The sequence below is a fragment of the Rhynchophorus ferrugineus genome, unplaced genomic scaffold (assembly GCF_030347505.1).
Source record: "Rhynchophorus ferrugineus isolate W39M unplaced genomic scaffold, kcgeb_rfMv2 rfM8, whole genome shotgun sequence".
NCBI lineage: Eukaryota > Metazoa > Arthropoda > Insecta > Coleoptera > Curculionidae > Rhynchophorus > Rhynchophorus ferrugineus.
This window is the reverse complement of record NW_027472587.1, coordinates 34681658-34701129: the sequence shown is the minus strand read 5'-3', so window position 1 is coordinate 34701129 and position 19472 is coordinate 34681658. Positions and strand designations below refer to the sequence as shown.

The window sequence follows — 19472 nt, the reverse complement described above, 5'->3', positions numbered from 1 at the left end:
TTGATAAAATCCCTACCCATCCACAAACTCCGGTAGTAAACAAAATACATTTTAGTGTCTCTGTCGCCTGCAAAACAATCATACCCCGAACCCGAAGCGACATCAGCCAAAGACCATTTGGTTCTAGCTGATCAATCTCGTAAAAAAAATCTCAAAATATTATACTCATAAGTTTATGAGTTATTGAGCTAAGCGTGACACTACTTTTGTTCTTTTCAGAATAATGGATCAGAAACAATGTCCTGTCTTTACTTTACACTGTTTGTTGATGGGAAAAAATACCGTTCAAGCGAAGCAATAACTTGAAAAGTGTTATAAGGGCTCCGCTTCATTAGAAACAACAATAAAATATTGGTTTGCTGCTTTCAAATGCGGTCGTAGAGGCACCAATATGAAGAACACAGTAGACGTCCAAATAAGATGGTTGTGAACTATTTCACCTGGAGAGCAAGTTTCAACCCCATACAGTGGATGACGTTAAATCATTACGTAACCGAAGTATAGAGTTACTTTTGGTTTTTAATCTGATATAAATGGTTCAAAGTTGTCCTATGGTCGATAGTTATTTCCGTAACAAAGTTTGAAGATGATATATATTGTATATCATAACTTACAATAAAACCGCCAATTCACGTCATCAACATCGTCGAACGTATTGCCAAATTCATTTTATAAGAACGTAAAATCTCTCTTATACTCGGAGGACTTTTCCTTCTTATTTTACTAAATAGCATTATTCTAGTTAAAAAGAGACAGAATGAAGTCTGATGCGTTCGAACATGTAACCAAATCAAAAGGCGAATGCGCCAGGCAACCATGTAACAAACTATTAGAAAATTAAATCTAGACATTTTTTCAATTTGTTAATTACTTTATTCATCAGAATAACATAGTGATATAACATTTTTAAATACAGTGATGTATATGATGCACAATCTATAGGTAAGTATATAGTTTCAATACAACAAATAGATATTCTTCATTAAATGCCGAGGAAGCACGATTATATTTTTGAAGCGCAAGAGCGAGAGATACGATATTAATCAGTAAACTCAAACATCTAGTGTCTACCAAACAGGTCGAGATGCATTATCCGTCTGAACAAGGCCGGTCCGTTCCAATACCCGTTCATCATGAGAGTCCAGTATATATTCGGTATGATATTTTTCTTTAGGAAGTACATCGCCCACAATTCCTTGTCCTGGCTGAAGGGGAACGTTTCTAACGGTTTTAGATCGTAGTCGAATTCGGCCAAAATGCATTTGTTGTATCCGGTAACCAGGGGACACGAGGCATATCCATCGTAAGTCAGTGGTAGAGGTTTTCCCACCATTACGGCTTCAAGATTTTGGAACACAACTTCAGTTTGTGCAGCTAAAATTTAAAAAGATATTAAATATCAACAGTATTTATTGCATAATAACTGTTATTTGCTATTGTAACGTTAATTGCTAGAGACATTATAATTATAACAATTATACGAAAATGTCTCTCTCACATAAAAAAACCGATATGGATAATAATAATTGGCATTTACAATTATAAAGTAAATTTTTCTAAAAGAATAGTGAAATTCTTACCAGCAGCTGCTGCAGTTTTGGAATTTGGTGATCCACTACAGTCTCCCAAGGCGAATACATTTGGGAATTTTGTATGCTGCAGTGTGTGTTTATTTACTTCCACAAAACCTGCTTCGTTAGTTAGGTCTTTGTTTTTATTGACCGGTTCTGTTGTTGACATTGGTGGAGTTACATGGAGCATTGAATACTGAAATGATACCAAGTTAATATTTAGTCTCAGTCACTTAAGGTAACGGTGGTACCCATTCCTAATTTAGGTGGGTAATTACTTAGCCAGAGACGTGAAAATATTATAACAGGTCAATTAAAAAGTACCCGGCCTGACGCATAGACTACTAGAATTAAAATAAACAAATTAAAGAAAAAATACAATTGAAGCAAAAACTTGGCTTGATGCCGAATTTCCGGACACTAATCCAGGAAAATCAACCATCAAGGATTGGTATGCTAAGTTTAGATGTGGTGAAATGACCATCAAAGACGGTAAACGCAGTGGACGTACAAAAGAGGTTGTTACCGACGAAAACATTTAAAAAATTCACAAAATGATTTCGAATGATCGTAAATTTAATAAAATAGCAGACACTCTAAAGATATCAACTGAACGTGTACATCATATCATTCCGCGCAAGTTCACTTTTGCCCAAAAACAACGCTGCGTTGATGATTCGGAGCAGTGTTTGAGCGTAATAAACCGGAGTTTTTGCGTCGATATGTGACAATGGATGAAACATGGCTCCATCACTTCACTTCCAAGTTCAATCGACAGTGATCCGAGTGGATTGCACATGATGAACCCGCTCCAAAGCGTGGGAAAACGCAACAGTCGGCTGGCAAGGTTCACCAAGACAATGCACCGTGTCAAAAAGCCATAAATTGGGCTTCGAATTGCTTCCTCATTCACCGTATTCACCAGATTTGGCCCCCAGCGAGTATTTCCTGTTCTCAGATCTCAAAAGAATACTCGCTGGGATGAAATTTTCGTCGAATGAAGGGATGATCGACGAAACTAAGGCCAATTTTGAAGCAAAGACCAAATCGTACTACAAAAATGGTATTGAAAAGTTGGAGGGTCGCTATAATCAGTGTATCACCCTTGAAGGAAATTATGTTGAATAAAAAAAAATAATTTTGCCAAAAAAATGTGTTTTACTATGGTAGGTCGGAGACTATTCAATTGACCTGTTATAATGTAGTAGAAAATATTTAAATATAAAAAGTATAAATACAATAACCAAATTGTATATCATTTTATTACATATAACTCTCGATGCTAAACGTAATGGTAATATTCAAGTCAAAATTGTGTTTATACATTAAGTATCATACTTGACTTGCAATCAATGTTCACGTAAAATCAGGCCACTACTAATCACTTGTTTTGATAAATCCCTTATCAGCGTGTATAATTATTTGACAATGCATCGTTCCAGGTGTATAAGTACTTGTTATTATTAATTAAAACAAATGAAATGCTTTATTCCTCTATATATAGAAAAAAACAAAGGAACATTTACCTCAACAGCCCTCTTAAAAAACGATTATTTTGTTGGGGCTGTTAAAGAATTTATATTATATAACTACATGTTATCTTGTATTTATGGAATTCCCATGACATTTAATGTTCGAAATTGTTTAAGATTATTTAAGAGTAAAAATCAGCAACATTAGTCTGGATAATGTTCCTTGTGTAAATATTCTTGTGATCCTTGAAAAGCTTGCTTGGGCGAAAGTACTTTCGTTTTTTTTATGTTATGGAATCGTACCTCGTCTTACCTGTCTGATACTTCAGACCTTCAACCATGCAAACGTTGAATAAGAGACTAACAAATAATGTGGCGGGGAAAAAGTATTTTCGGTTATTTTGATAGCAACAAATCATAACAGAAGGAAACAATAGAAAATTCAATAAGGTCACAAAAGAGCCGAAAGAGCTAATAAATAAGGAACAAAATCAAGGAATTCAAAACTATTTAGAAAACTTAACGCCAACTGATGCAACGGAATATTACCTTTGGAAAGTAACAAAAAAAATTAAAAAATCCTCAACAACATAATCCACCCATTATTAAAATTGACAACAATACCTGGGCTAGGAATGATAAAGATAAAGCGGAAGTTTTCTCTAAATATTTAAAGGCAGTATTTAATCCATACCCGTCTGAAATATCCGCAACAGAAGAAAATAACATAGTGGACTTTCTTAGGACTTCATTTCAAATGGATCTGTTACATAAGAAATTTACTGTTAAACAAGAAAAAGAAACAATACATAAAGAAATCTATTCTACCTCCTGGTTTTGACCTAATGACTGGAAGAATCTTAAAAGAACTGTCAGGAAAGTGCATCAAATTAATAGCATTCATATTTAGTGCCATGCTAAGACTTAATTACTTTCCTAGCACTTGGAAAGTGGCTCAAATCATTATGATTCTTAAACCTGGGAAAAAATCTGAAGAAGTCTCGTCTTATCGTCCTATAAGCATGTTACCTGGAGATTAATTCTAGGTTAATGTTCTAGGAGATTAATAAAAGAAAATTGATGTTTATGTGCTGTTTTGGATCGATGGTCTTTTATTTTGAATTCGTTAACCTCTGCGATTTATGGGCGATAAGCTACTGAACCAGGTGGTTTTCAGAACCCTCTTTTCAAGCCGGCTTTATCAAGAGAGTTTCGGACGGGCCAGAAATGTGAGTCGGACGGAGTGAGGTTCGGATTATATGACGGTTGTGTCGAAACTTCCTAGCTAATTTTTTTTTCGATTTTTGCATTGTCATGATGGAAAACAACGTCTTCCTTGATCAATCAATTCATTCGCATTGTTTGTAGACAATAAAAAATATCGATATATCGGCGGAAAAAAATATCGATATATTTTTGCAATAAGTAATAATTTTAAAGGTTCATTAAAATTACATTTAATTTATTCTGAAAAAAATATTGAAAAATATCGGCTAAAAAATATCGATATACCGGGCAAAAATATTTTTCGATATTTTTTCAAAAAATATCGATATTTTATCTGCATCCTAACATCATGGTGGTACGTGATCGATCGTAACCATTCCTTTCAAAAATGAATATGTTTCTGTTTTAAAGGTTCTATGGGCGGTTACATTGCAAATACGCTACAGTATGGCTTCACTGAAGAAATATTACTCTATATAAAGATATGCGATTTTAAAGCCATCTATTAGGTAACTTTTGTTTTTCTTAACATTATATTTTAATGGGTTTTTATTAGTGTTGGGAACAATCGATTGAAATCGACTATGGACTGTTCAGTAATTGACTACTTTTTACTATCGACTATTTCAGTCGTTATTTTCGTTTTTTTTTGTAGTTTGCTTGTGAATAACTATATATTGTAAATTAATATAGCAGCATTTTGTAACACTAGTTTTCGAGGGCAAAAAAATTAAACTATAAATGATAAATAGTAAGATACTTTTGACTGGTAAGATAGGTAATACTCTTGACTGGCATAATAGGTAATACTTTGGACTGCTATAATAGGTAATACTTTTTTGATAAACTTTCACGATTTTTGTCCAAGGGCCTTGTTTGTCGAAACTTTTTTCCTAAAATCTTAAAAACTAAAATTAGGTTCCAAAGATTTCAGAAATTGCATAGATCCAAAAGATTTGAAGAATCTTTTATACAAGCAGCTGTTAAATTTCTTTTAAAAATACTAACCGTAAAGAGGTGAATAAAGTATATTAAATATTTGTAATAAATACATTTTCTGAGGAAAACTCCATTTTAATATTCAACAATTTATTTTGTTGGCTATTAAGAAGAGCACCACAGTTTTTATTTGTTAATGAATGGACTATCTTAACAGAATGTGTTCAACTTTTAAAACCCATTGAAATAATGACTACCGAGTTATCTGGTGAAAGATATCCCAACGATGTCTTTAATTATACGGTTAATAAGAGGACCGCAACATACCATCAAATCCAGGATTTTAACAAGAGAATGGAAAAGAAATGACAAAATTGTCCCTTAGATGTCATCAATAGAAGACTGGTAATTTTAGAAATGAATACGATATGCGGGAAATCCACATTTTTAGATCCTAGATTTAAAAAAGCAAGAAGTATTGTAAATAATGCTAAGACGATACAAAAAGTTATCACAAAAGAGGTATCTTCAATTCTAACTTCAAAAAATACAAATATAGTTCCACAACTCGAAATTCAAGACAAAACTACTGACCAAGAATGTATTGACATCTGGAGATATTTTGATAAAAAAAATGGCTAGAATGAAAGGAGTAATTACTCCAAGTACTGAAGCAACTTTACAGATTTAGCAGTATTTAGAAATTCGATTTATTGGGCGTTTAGAAAACCCATTGAATTTTTGGCAAGCCCATAAAATGACAATACTTGAATTATATTAGTTACACGTAAAATATTCCTCTATACCCGCAACATCTGTCCCCTGGAAACGAGTTTTTTCAAAATCTGGGCAAATAATTAACAATCGAAGAAATCACCTCACGGGAGAAAAGTTGAACATGATAATATTTGCAGTAATTTAAAAATATTTCCATTCAAAAATAAATAAAACTTTTATTTAAAAAGGGTCAGGTAGTTATTGTACGATCATTTTTAGGTTCATCATGGATTCGATTTTTCAATGATTAGGTATATGTTTACATTTTATTTAGAAGTTATGGTTATTGAAAATCTTTAGCTTTTATGTTTTATTTCAGTTGTACTATTTATATTTATTATGCCATATTATTTAAAAATAGCAATTAAAATATTAAAACACGATAAAACATTTGTGGCGTTATTATTCCATTCCTTTTTACACATCCACAGAACATTCAGTATAAAAGTAATCCTACTTCCTTTAAAATTATATTATTTATTACATGATAATTGAAATTAGTAATGTACTGTTTTCCTTTTCTTTTTTAAAGTTATCAAGTGAATGAATATATATATATATATATATATATATATATATATATATATATATATATATATATATATATATATATATATATATATATATATATATATACATCTCTGTCTCGCATATACTAGCATTGGAAAACATAAAGACATTTAAAATTAACTGTTCCAAGCATTTATCTCCATCCTTTCCTATCTCACATTTTATACTGACAAGATTCGTACATTTTCGTCAGACATCACGAATGAAAAAAAAACAGTCGAGCCGTGCGTTTGACTGAAAATAGTAATTACTGTTTTCAGTCGCTATTTTTTTGACTATCGACTGCTTCGACTGTTTTCAGTCGATAGTTCCCAACGCTAGTTTTTATGAATTACTCTGAGGAACGCCCAGCTGCCAATCGGTAAACTTCGACAGTTTCCGCCTAATTTTGCGACGTTGCCATCTACAAGTGACCAAGAGGTACATCCAATCAGCAGAATTCCGTCATTATTGTTTTGACATTGAAACTTGTGAGATCTCCAGTTTATCTCCGATCCAAATCTATTATTTATATTATTTCGTTTCCGCATTATGTGTTGTTTTTCGTTTATCGTTGTTTATACTGTATATTACTGGAGTTTATTTATTAATTTTTCGTTTTATAAGTAGGGTTAAAAAGCTATTGACATATACCAATAGATATATCGTTTATATTGTTCTTATCTTGTTAAGTATTATATTGTTATTTGTTCTTTCAAACAAAAATATTTTAAGATTACATATTTTATTGGATATTCTTGATATTACTTTGTAATGCAATGTTTTTAAATTGATAAATAAATTATATTTGCTATCGCACATATTGTTTTTTAATTTTTTCCTATAATAACAAAACATATTGCAAAATTTTAACTTGAACTTTAATTTATGAATCCAAGAAAATAATTCTTGAAATATACATATAATATACAAGAACTAGCAGCGTGGCAAAACCAAATTTTAGGGCGCTTGTCAGACATCCCTATGAGTAGACTGTTGTTATTGACTATCGTGGTATCCACGAGACCAACTTAGAGATTATTTCAGGCGCCAGGCTAGGTAATCCGGCCTTACCCAGCCTGATTACCGGTATTACTGTAATATGTGTCAAAGTTTAAACACCATGTGTAACAATATGTTATCCAAAACCTGATAACACAATTTAACGACTGAAATTTTCAACACCGAAAAAAATTTTTTATATAAAAAAACTTTAAAATCACAGTCCTGTTAATTCTAATATTGTTTATTTTTTATTTATTTTTAGAATTTGTAGAATCGCCGCTAATCGTCCGCTAATATTCGCAGAAAAAAATGAAAACATTTATGCATGTGACCAAAACATTTGTCCGGTCAGTATTTTTAGATTGAAAAAATAGTTGTGTTTTATTTTAGAGACGCCAGTGCATGTTTACCTAAAAATCTACAGTTTAAAATTATTTTTCAATGCTACAGCGTGTTTATTGAAAGATTAAATGATGATAAGGATGCAATTAAAATTTAATAAATATAAAAATTAATCCTTGAAAAACATGATAGCAAACTTATTATCTGGATGAGAATCGTTTGCTACATAATATAAGAGAACAGCTCAAAAACTCAATAATATCCGTTAAAAAATGGGAGAAGTACCCATTTAGTGGGAACTAAAACCTTGAAATAGACAAATTTCCAGCAATTGAGTTGAACGAAAAGATACAGATCATTCATAGACCTTTTGTCAAGTTTTTCTTAGCTCAACTAACCCATTGTCGAACAAGAACAATAACCCCCGCCAAGATTATCAAGATATCTGGCTCAGCTTCCATAAAGAAAGCTCCAAGTTATTATAATTACACGTTTGTGCCAGAAGTTCACCCACAAACCAAAAAAAACTAATGCATCTCTTTAATGAAGCTTTAATACATGTGCAATGCAATAAAATAGCATCGATGCAACAATGATAGTCAATGCATTGTGATATAGATGAATAAAATCACCCAAATATGTTTGTGTTTAAAATTAAAGTCAAGAAATACGGAAACAATTATTAGACAATATACCAACGAATGAAAAAAAAAACAAAAATTCCGAATTAATAGTGTAAAATTAGAAAAAAATATAGTTAAGTTACTTTTAAAACCCAATGCCCTTTTAGAGTTACTATAAAAAATATCTTATCCAATGTTGTGAAATAATATTTCAAAATATATTCGAACCACGAGGCCACCGATGGAATAATTTTCAAAATGGGAAATATTGTTTTTTGTCGTTGAATTTTCCAAAACAATAATTCGACTAACATTAATTATAAACAAGAACAAAAAAATATAAACAAATTGTGCAATATTTTCAGAAATGTCACCGTATGTTTTAAAGTAGATAAATAGCCTGTTATTTTTCTTCGAAATAATTTCTAAAAATAACCTACACAAAACTGTTTTAGAATTGATTCGAGTGATTACATATGTGTTATGTAACAGCGCCAATCAAACTCAGTCATGTGATTTAATCACTCAGGTTTCTAATACTTAATTTACCTTGCTCAAGCCACAACAGATTTCCTTAACAATTTTGTTTACTACATCAAGCCGATTATCTAACACTCTGTCATTAGAATTACCTTAGGATATATTTTTCAGACTTTGAACTTATATTTACAAGCACGCAAAAAGAAAAGAATTATAATAAAATAAAGATCAGGCAATATGTAGTATTTGGGTATTTGTATAATGAACGATTACAATTCTATATTTCATAATAAACAGATAGATTAGTAAAAAATCATTAAAATCCTATAATCACGCAGTCATACAATATACATCTAACGACGAAAACTATTTGTAGAGAAAACTAATTAACAAATGTGTTACAACAAAGAAGTCGAATACTATACTTTAATTACGCTTTATTTGGTTATAAACGGACCGGAAACTAATAACTTCATTCCGTTATTAGCAATCTTTAAGCGCATCTAAAAATAATTTTACTAATAACTGTGGTGGATATTGTGCGCAATGAACATTAATTAAAATGATTTACCATATGTCAAACGACCAATAAAACGGTTATATTGTCAACATCAAAATATAATGTCAACAAAAAAAATCAACGTCATAAATATTAATTATTATTTACCTGGAATGTAGTTTTCTCTTCTGGTTTATCTAAGTTTTCAAATACAGCCTCTTTCTTCTCGGGATTTACAGAGATCAAGTTTGTTCTCGTGTTCACTTTAATATTTCTTTCTTTACAAATCTTCCACAGAGCATCCGCATATTTTTTCACTCCAAATATGACCGGTAATGATGTGTTGTATATCACATTGACATTATCTCTTTTGCCTTCCTGAAAATGACAGTTTACTCCATATATCAAACTAATAGTCTACGTTTGAGTTTATTTCATATTAAAGTTACACGCGACAGTATTTCTATTAATCAATAATCACTATCTGCCGTTCACTATACTCAATTCTAACGAATAACACGTACAAAAACAATTAGTATTTCCTCTTTTAGTATATAAATATAAAACTTGATTTGAATACGTTGGTAATAAAACAAAATTGAATGTCAGGCTTTTTTGCCCATACACAGATCATATACGTCTAGTTAAATTGACAATTGAGACTTGTTGCTTGTCAAAATAATATTTATATTTACGTCGTTCAAAAACTATAAATCTATTAACAACTAATGGTAAAAATTGACAGTAGAATCTCGAAACTCTTAATAGAATTCTGATCACAGTTTTGTTGTCAGATTAAGCTTCTTTAAAAACAATGATTCAAAAGTACAATGAACTACACTGACGCACATCTATGTAATTTAAAAATAACAAATAAATCAGGAGATATAGAAAGCCTTAAGATATTTGGACTTCGTGTAGCTGTCAAATTCAAATTAAAAACATCTTGAGGTGTACTTACTTTTCTTAGGTAATCATCTGTAATATAACAGATCTTTTGGGGTGCCCCTGGACATTTTACGGTCGAATGCGGAAATGTGAATATGGCGTTGCCAGATTTTAATGCCTGCATAGAGGGGAATACCTTCCCCACGTATTTAGCAGAATATACCGAAGAAACGCCGCTATTGGGACTTTCAAGACTTTCCAACAAACCTGGAATCTAATGCAAAACGTCAAATAATAAAATATTGTAGTACTATTGCGATGAAACGATTACAAACGTATTGAGATATTTTCCAATTAATTTGTTTAATAATACCAATTAACTTTTCACAAATTATTTAAATAAAGATAAATATTTTAATTGTCTTCAATGCTTATTAAATCATATTATTTATATTGTCATGCTAATAATTTTTTTAGACAATATGTAATGATTACCCTTTCATATCTTGGTATAATTCCAGTAGCCACAACTAAATAATCGTATTCGATGTCGGATCCTTTCTCCGTGGAAACTACATTTTTCGTCAAATCGAAATTAACGGCTTTTTCCTTGATCCATGTACAATTTTGCGGCAATATGTCTTTTTCATTTTTTCTCGTATCCTCTATTTTTTCTATTCCGCCACCGACAAGGGTAAACAGGGGTTGATAATAATGGTCGTTGCTGGGCTCCAATATTATCAGATCGGATTTTTTTAATTTACGGGATAATTTCGCGGTGAGCGCGCATCCTCCTGTGCCGCCACCGACGACTAATACTTTGCAACTATATTGAGAAAAATAATTAATTGGCTTCCTGACAATGATCGTAATTATTTTTACCTATGTTTTTCTCTATTGTTACTCGTTACAGAAAAAGATCTCGCGTTGATAACCGACGCTACCGGATAATAAACTCTACTACAACGAGACAGCATTTCGGCTTAATTTGTTGGCAATAAAATGTAAATGAATATTAACGCAGCAATGGCGCATCCGCAAAACCTAATAAACAAACCGGTCAGAAACAACTAAAAGTCAAAACAAAATAATAGTATTGGGGCCACCCAGTTCCCCTCCAATTTCGCATAAATAGTTCATCTTAGCCAATCAAATATTCACGTTGTTAATCCCGTGGTTTTAACGTAAAGTGCAGTTTAGCATTTTCATCATATATAATAATATGCATTTCTTTTTCTATCTTTATGTCTTTTTATATTATAGTGTTATACGGTTTATGAAACCATATAGTTAATTAAAATATACCTAAAAATTGTGTGCATATTAATTATAAATAAATAGAGATATTTGTTCTAATGTGTGCTAATGCCTCGGACCAAAAGAAGAGCGTTCGTTGACATGTCAATTTTCCCGCCAGCGAGAGTTTATAGTTCGGCAAATTTGTTATATTATTGTTGTCGCTTAGAATAAAATTAATATTTAAGATGGCAAATTTAGAAGTTGATCAAGAACTTCGCGAAGCGCAAAGCCAATATCAAGATTTTCTAGACGATGAGGTAAATATTGTCAACGTATTTGTTGATATTATTGTAAATATAAATGTTTATAGGAAGATCAAGGCAAATATACACAGCTTATTAAAGATATGATCGCAGATAAAAGTAAAAGATTATTAGTAAATGTAAATGATCTAAGAAAGAAAAATTCCAAACGTGCTGCTGCATTATTGAATAATGCATTCGAGGAGCAATTGGCATTTCAAAGGGCACTAAAAGAGATTGTTAATCAAATTAACTATGAGTATGCTAAAGAATGCGAAGAGTTTTTTATAGCATTTGAGGGAAGTTTTGGAAATAAGCATGTTACTCCAAGAACATTAACATGTAGATATCTTGGAAATTTAGTATGTGTTGAGGGAATTGTTAGTAAATGTATGTTGTGTTTATATAAATTTGCATTTTTATATTAATACAAAATTATGCTTATAGGTTCTTTAGTATATCCAAAATTAGTGAGAAGTGTCCATTTTTGCTCGGCAACAAAAAAGTTTCTTGAAAGGAAATATACAGATTTAACTTCACTTGAAGCAGTACCTACATCAGCAGCATATCCAACAAAAGTATATTACTATTTTTCTTTTCTTTTCTTGATTATTAATTTTGTATATCACTTTCTAGGATGAAGATGGGAATACGTTAGAAACTGAATTTGGTTTGTGTCGTTATAAAGATCACCAAACTATCTCAATTCAAGAGATGCCGGAAAAAGCACCTGCTGGCCAGTTGCCTAGGGTGGTGAATATAATATGTGATAATGATTTGGTGGATGCCTGTAAACCTGGAGATAGGGTACAGGTAATTGGAAATTATCGTTGCCTACCAAATCATCAGGGATCATTCACTAATGGGGTATTTAAGTGAGTGATGTGAAATGAAAATAATTATTAGAATTAATATGGCTTATTTATGTTTTAGAACAATAATAATTGCCAACAACATTAAATTGTTGAGTAAGGAAACCAGTCCGTCAATTTCAAGGGAGGATGTATCCAAGTGCAAGAATCTAGCAAAGTCATCTAAAAATATTTTTAATTTACTTTCAAAATCTCTGGCACCATCAATTCACGGGCATGAATATGTCAAAAAGGCTATCTTATGCTTATTATTAGGTATTAACATACTATCAATGTTAGTATAATTGTTATTTTGACTAATCGATGCAGGAGGAGTAGAGAAGGTTTTACCAAATGGGACGCGCCTGAGAGGGGATATTAATGTTCTCCTCATAGGTGATCCAAGTGTGGCTAAGTCTCAGTTACTGAGATATGTGTTGCATACCGCACCTCGCGCTATCCCCACCACGGGTAGAGGATCTTCGGGTGTTGGTTTGACTGCAGCTGTTACTGTCGATCAAGAAACAGGAGAAAGGAGATTAGAAGCCGGAGCTATGGTCTTGGCAGATAGGTAATTGTTAGTAAGAGGGAATTGTGCGCTATTTTCTCTTTTAAAATTAAATGATAACATTTCGATATATTTTATTTATTTTTACATATTTTGCAGAGGTGTTGTTTGTATTGACGAATTCGATAAAATGAGTGACATCGACAGAACTGCCATACATGAAGTAATGGAACAAGGAAGAGTAACAATCGCAAAAGCGGGTGTGCATGCAAGTCTCAATGCCAGATGTTCTGTTCTGGCCGCTGCTAATCCTGTTTATGGAAAGGTAAGTTTTGCTATATGTCTTAATATTTATAAACATGACAGTTTTGATCAAAGAGTTATTCTACTCTAGATTCTAGTCGTTTTTGGTGTTTTTTTTTCAAGTGCAATAAAAAAATTATAATCTATTTTTTCATCAGATGTTTAGTGACGTATGAAGCATATACAAAAAAAAAACAAAAAACCAAAAGGGTCAAAATGCTATAGGTTGGTAAAGTGGTGGGGGATATTTTGTAAAAATACGCCCTCTAGTGGATGGTTCTATTATGAACTATTTTAGTCACCTTAAAAAAAGATATTTTTAATTAGTAAAGATAAGTTGGCGTCTGCTCGGACAAGGAGCCATATTTTTAACTGGTTTTCTTTCGAATTTTAGAGGGATATGAAGGTTCACACCAAATTTCAAATAAACCAGTTAAACTTAAAAACATATCTTGTCAAAAACATTTACGTCGCAATATATCAGCTATAAAAAAATTGAACCCTTTTTTTTCTAATGTTTTAAAGAATAAAAATTAAAATATTATAAATGTGGTTGTAGTGATAGGAATATTTTCTATATACCCAAGATTCACATAAAATTTTAATTAAAACAGTTTAGCAGAAATTGAGATAAACTATATTGAAAAAAATAATTCTTTAAGAAAAAAAGTACAAACACGTTTGGGTTTATTGACAAGCATTCAACAATTGACCAGGTCCATAGAATAACAGATGTTATTGAAAAAGCCTACGAAAGTAAAAAAATATGCTCAGCTATATTCTTAGATGTAGCAAAAGCCTTTGATAAGGTTTAGCATGAAGGCCTTGTTCATAAACTATAGAAAAAGTTTCCAAAACAACACACCGAACTACTAAAATCCTACATTACAGCCAGAATGTTTAGAGTTAAACAAGAAGCTTACTCTACAATAAAAGAAACAAAAGCAGGTGTACCATAAGGAAGTATACTGGAGCCAATACTGTGATTATAGCTGTCGGAGACAATAGTGAAGAAGCCGCACGAAAATTACAACAGACAAGTGACAATATTAATAATTGGACACAAATTTGAAAAATAAAAATTAGCGAAAGTAAATCTGTGCATGTGCAGTTCACCTACAAGCACCAATAACATTAAATAATACTACTATTCCATAAATCAACATCGCTAAATATCTCGGAATGAATCTTGATGCAAAACTTCACTGGAAGGAACATATAAAAAAGAAAAGAAAAGAACTGGAATTGAAATATAGGAAAATGTATTGGCTAATTAGAAGAAAATCACAATTATCAGTCCATAATAAATTGCAATTATATAAGCAAATATTGAAACCTATATGGTGTTAGAACCGATTGAGTAGAATCGATTTGGTGAAGGTGTTTGGGCAATTAAAATAGTGGATTCAACTGAGTCACTCTATTTATTTCGACAAACATTTCGGTCACAGCCCCAACACAGAATGAATCAAGATGGCGGGACCTTCATCCTGTCCGGATGGCATTAGTACGAGAATGCGCCGTAGCGTTTATTATAATTTACAGGAAACTACTTTAATATCGGCTATGCAACCATATATACATCGTCAGATGTAGGCGCATCCACCCAATTATTTATATATACAACAATGGACATACGGAGTTTAATTATGGGGATGTTCTGCAAAGTATTGTGGGCACACCCAAATACTACAGGACTGACTACCTACATCGAGATCTTCAGATACCCACAATCAGTCAAGAAATTAAGAGAATTGCAAGGGGGCATGAGGAAAGACTCCATTCTCATGAGAATATTGAAGTATTGCAACTTTTGGATACCACCAGAGCCAGACACAGACTCAAACCATCTGATATTGTGTAGTGTTGTGTAGTGAAGTGCATATAATAAAAAATACAGCAGTGACATGTATAAACATTATTTCACCAGAGACTGAGATAGGGCCGATGGGTCCTTCTAGTTGTAGACCTAGATTTAAGTTATCATAAAGACAAATTGTAGGTTAGCCGGAAACGACTAGTAACAATGTAATAATTAAATAATAAAATAAATGTTTCACGTTTAAATTACGGTGCTTATACGGTAATTATGGTGCTTATGGTGTAATTATAATTCCCAGGAGATTCCCAGTTTTATTATGAGTATAAAGCCTTTGAATATGTACACTGCTTGAGAAATTTTCTTGTTTCTTTAACTTGATATCAATTGACCTGAGAACGGCCATGATGCCGCGTCATCAAAGTGGCTTTATCTCCGAAAATAATTGTAATTTAGAAAAACTATTTTCAGATCTTATTAATAAAAAAATATTTCACTACATTTCAGTATGATCAATATAAAACACCAATGGAGAACATCGGATTGCAAGATTCTCTACTCTCGCGTTTTGATTTGCTTTTTGTCATGCTAGACACAGTTGATGAGAAGACGGATTTGCAAATTTCCGATCACGTCGTTAGAATGCACATGTATCGGTAAATATGTTCCGTCCGTCGCACAACTTTTAAATCCCCTACCAAGTTCGTCATTTTTACAGCAATCCCTTAGAACAAGACGGCGAAGTGCTCCCGATGGGTTCTACCGTAGACATATTTAGTACGAGTAACCCCGATGAGGACGAAACTAAGGAGGTGGCCATGTACGAGAAATACGACGCCCTCTTGCACGGATCCAGTCGCAAGAAGACCGACAAAATTCTAAGCGTCGATTTCATGAGAAAGTACATACACTTCGTGAAGATCTTAAAGCCGGCACTGACGGATGAGGCATCTGAAATAATCGCCGAAGAATACTCTAGGTTGAGATCTGAAGAAATATTAGAAAATGATGTGGCCAGGGTAATTATGTAGGAAAGATAATTTATTTTAATTCCTAACTTTTATTTTTATAATAAAAAGATATTGCATAGTTTGTATATTGCTTAACAACGACATTAACTATAGGTGTTGGTTGATTGATAACATAGCAGGCGAGGAAAGTATTTGATGTCTTTTTTTAATTTTCGTCAAGCATATACTGGCCCTTACTTTGGGCTATTTTGGAAGCTGGCCAAAGTTACTCTGTGCTCTTGATCGATTGTTGGAAATCTGGTATTATTACAAAATTTTTTAACTCGTTTAAATATTAGTTTCTCAAATACTTTTGATATTGTAGGTAGCAGCGAAATAGGCCTGAAAGATTCGACTTGTTCTGCGGGTTTGTCAGGTTTTTTGACCATAATTATTTGTGCCATCTTAAAGCATTCCGGAACATGCTTCACTCTTAAACAGGCATTAAATATATATATATATATATATATATATATATATATATATATATATATATATATATATATATATATATATCAACATGATGATTGCTTTTCGTGGCAGTTCTTTCGATAAACCAGGTGAAATGTCATCTATACTAGTTTTTAATTGGCGGTACTCGAATAATTGGTCTTCAAATCTTCGAATTGCTTTCCATAGCGAATAATCTTTGTCTGCTTCTGGGCTTAATTTTGAGGGGGTAAATTACTTCATATTCCGATTTCTCTCTTGCTATTGGGATAGCATCTTTTGCAGCTGACAGAATTTATTCAATTATATTTTTGGTTTGTTGCTCAAGCTCATCTATACTTTTAAGTCTTATTTTTAAACTGATTTGTTCCTGCAGTATTAATCTGAATTTGCCCCAGTCAGTATATTTGTTGGTAAGATTAGGCGTTTTTGCTTTACTTAGGATTGTCGCGCCCAGTGTTAACAATACTGGAGTGTGATCAGATGTTAGATGGCACTCACTCACTAGTCTCCTCCTCTAAAATATATCTTTATATTGTTGTTGTGTCATTTTATGTCTTGGTGGACAGTCGTATTTCTTCATTTTTAATTCGTTGTTCGAAATGTTGTATATTTATTATTAAAGCTGTTTCGCCTCGAGCCCGTTCTTTGGGGTGTAGTATCCAGAAAGCATCATAACCCCGTATTGAGTATGTATGTCAACATGATTATTGCTTTTCATGTCAGCTCTTTCAGTAATCCAGGTAAAATATCACCAATCCGAAGAGCCTTTTTAGGATTGAGGTTTTTATCGATTTCTGTGATAACTTCCATTGGAGAAATCAGATCTGTTTATCAGACTGATAAATTGTTTGTTGTTTGTTAAAATAATAAATTGTAATTGTTTGAAACATTTGTTTTTTTATTACTAATGATTATTTTGAAATATTCTAGATGATAATGATGTAAAACGTGTAGGCATTATCTTATCAAAATAATGCATAATATGATATAAAATAATTTATTTTAGACCCAACCGGTAACAGCCCGTACCCTGGAAACTATGATTCGGTTGTCCACCGCCCATGCCAAAGCCAGAATGTCCCGGTTCGTAACGGCCGAAGATGCTCATGCTGCCATCGAACTGATCCAATATGCGTACTTCAAAAAGGTACTGGAGAAGGAGAAGAAACGCCGGCGGCGTGACGATTCATCCGACAGTGAAGATGGCGGCGATGATAATGATCAAAAATCAAAAAGAAGTAGGAGAGCTGTAAGTTTTACGGGTAACTGGATCGTAACAACATTATCATCAAAAATGCGTTTGCACAGAGATCGGAAGTAGATTATGATACGGAGGAAGAGCTTGCTACTACTCAGAGTTCCACAAGATCAAATAGAAGGGCTACACAAAGTAGTACGGTAGAAGAAACGACAGTCGAAATTCCAAGCACAAACGGAACCAATGGACATGTCGAAGAACAGACTAGTATGGATGTTGATGAATCTCCAAAAGAAATCACTCCGGATAGGTATGTTCTATATATGTAAAGGTATCTCTGGGTAAGCTAAAGTGTTTCTAGGTTATCGTCGTTTAAGACCAGTTTATCTAAAGCATTCCAAGAGAACAGGACACAAGCATTAAATTTGGCCAAAGTGAGAGAATTCGTTAATCAGGACAATAGTAATCCTTATACGCAAGGAGAAATTTCTGCCGCCATTGATAGAATGTCTGATGATAACCAAGTCATGTTGGCAGATGGCATTGTATTTCTTATTTAAGGCTTTTTTCCAGTTTTATTATAACCCTTTTTCAGAAATATTAAACATTTTAATAACAGGTGTTTTTATATTTTATCATTACTTATCAACTTTGCTTTCTTAGAATTCCTTATGCCTTTCCGAATACAACATTTACTAAATAAACCTTGTATTCTTCTTATATGATAATTGATTGTGTTTATTGCTTTGGGTATTGATCTATCAACGAAAGCATGAAGAAAGTGCAAGTGGTCTTAATGCGTAGTAAAGTGCATTGGACTCTTTGTTGGTCAGAATGTATTTTATCCGAAAAAGAGATTAAACACCTTTGATTATTAAATTTGCTTATCTGTAGTATGAATTATTTTCGGCTTCTTTTTGGGTTGCACCATAGAGCTGCTGTGATATTCCGCGGGTCAGTAATAGGTCCAAGATTTTGCTTGGTTCAGAAGGAATTTGATAATTCAAAATTCAAATTGTATACCGTATCAAAATATCTGCGATATAAAACATTTTACAAAATGAAAGCTTTAATTTAAAATATACTTCCGTAGTTGTAAAACTTAAAAAGATTTCTGGGTGAAAACCTGAGGACATATCTTTAGTAGTATTTATTCTGCGAAGCCATGCTATAGAGTATTCTAGACATAAAACCTCAATCGTTATTGCGGTTTAAAAATGATCTTAAAAGGGTAATTTTTCTGATATATAGTCTATTCAAAGCAACACTGAACTTACGTCATCACGATAAAATTCAGAACGTATTTTTCTCATTTTATTCTAGTTAAAAAGAGATATAACGCTGTCTGATACGATCGAAAATATAACCGAATCAGCCTACAATATTCGCCTGGTTATCAAACGTCTGTGAAATGTTT

General features: G+C 32.5%; 2 protein-coding genes across 3 annotated transcripts; one reads left to right on the top strand and one right to left on the bottom strand.

Annotated features, from left to right (window-relative positions):
• Positions 1-850: 850 nt before the first annotated feature.
• Sqor (Sulfide quinone oxidoreductase) lies at positions 851-11475 on the bottom strand. The gene is made up of 6 exons (XM_076412034.1): positions 11255-11475; positions 10868-11198; positions 10446-10646; positions 9653-9862; positions 1581-1767; positions 851-1374 (listed from the first exon to the last, which is right to left on the bottom strand). The coding sequence occupies exons 1-6, from the start codon at positions 11347-11349 to the stop codon at positions 1061-1063; spliced, it is 1338 nt and encodes a 445-aa protein (XP_076268149.1). The 5' UTR covers positions 11350-11475; the 3' UTR covers positions 851-1060.
• Positions 11476-11747: 272 nt separating this feature from the next.
• On the top strand, positions 11748-18673 carry Mcm3 (Minichromosome maintenance 3). Of its 2 annotated transcripts, XM_076412008.1 has the most exons (12): positions 11751-11928; positions 11982-12303; positions 12361-12491; positions 12550-12788; positions 12847-13040; positions 13095-13335; positions 13432-13597; positions 15902-16050; positions 16113-16413; positions 17864-18106; positions 18166-18365; positions 18417-18673. In XM_076412008.1, the coding sequence occupies exons 1-12, from the start codon at positions 11857-11859 to the stop codon at positions 18613-18615; spliced, it is 2457 nt and encodes an 818-aa protein (XP_076268123.1). In that variant the 5' UTR covers positions 11751-11856; the 3' UTR covers positions 18616-18673. The 2 variants fall into 2 exon arrangements, with proteins under 2 accessions (XP_076268124.1, XP_076268123.1); XM_076412009.1 differs by lacking the exons at positions 15902-16050; positions 16113-16413 and having other exon boundaries at positions 11748-11928.
• The last annotated feature ends 799 nt before the right edge of the window (positions 18674-19472 follow it).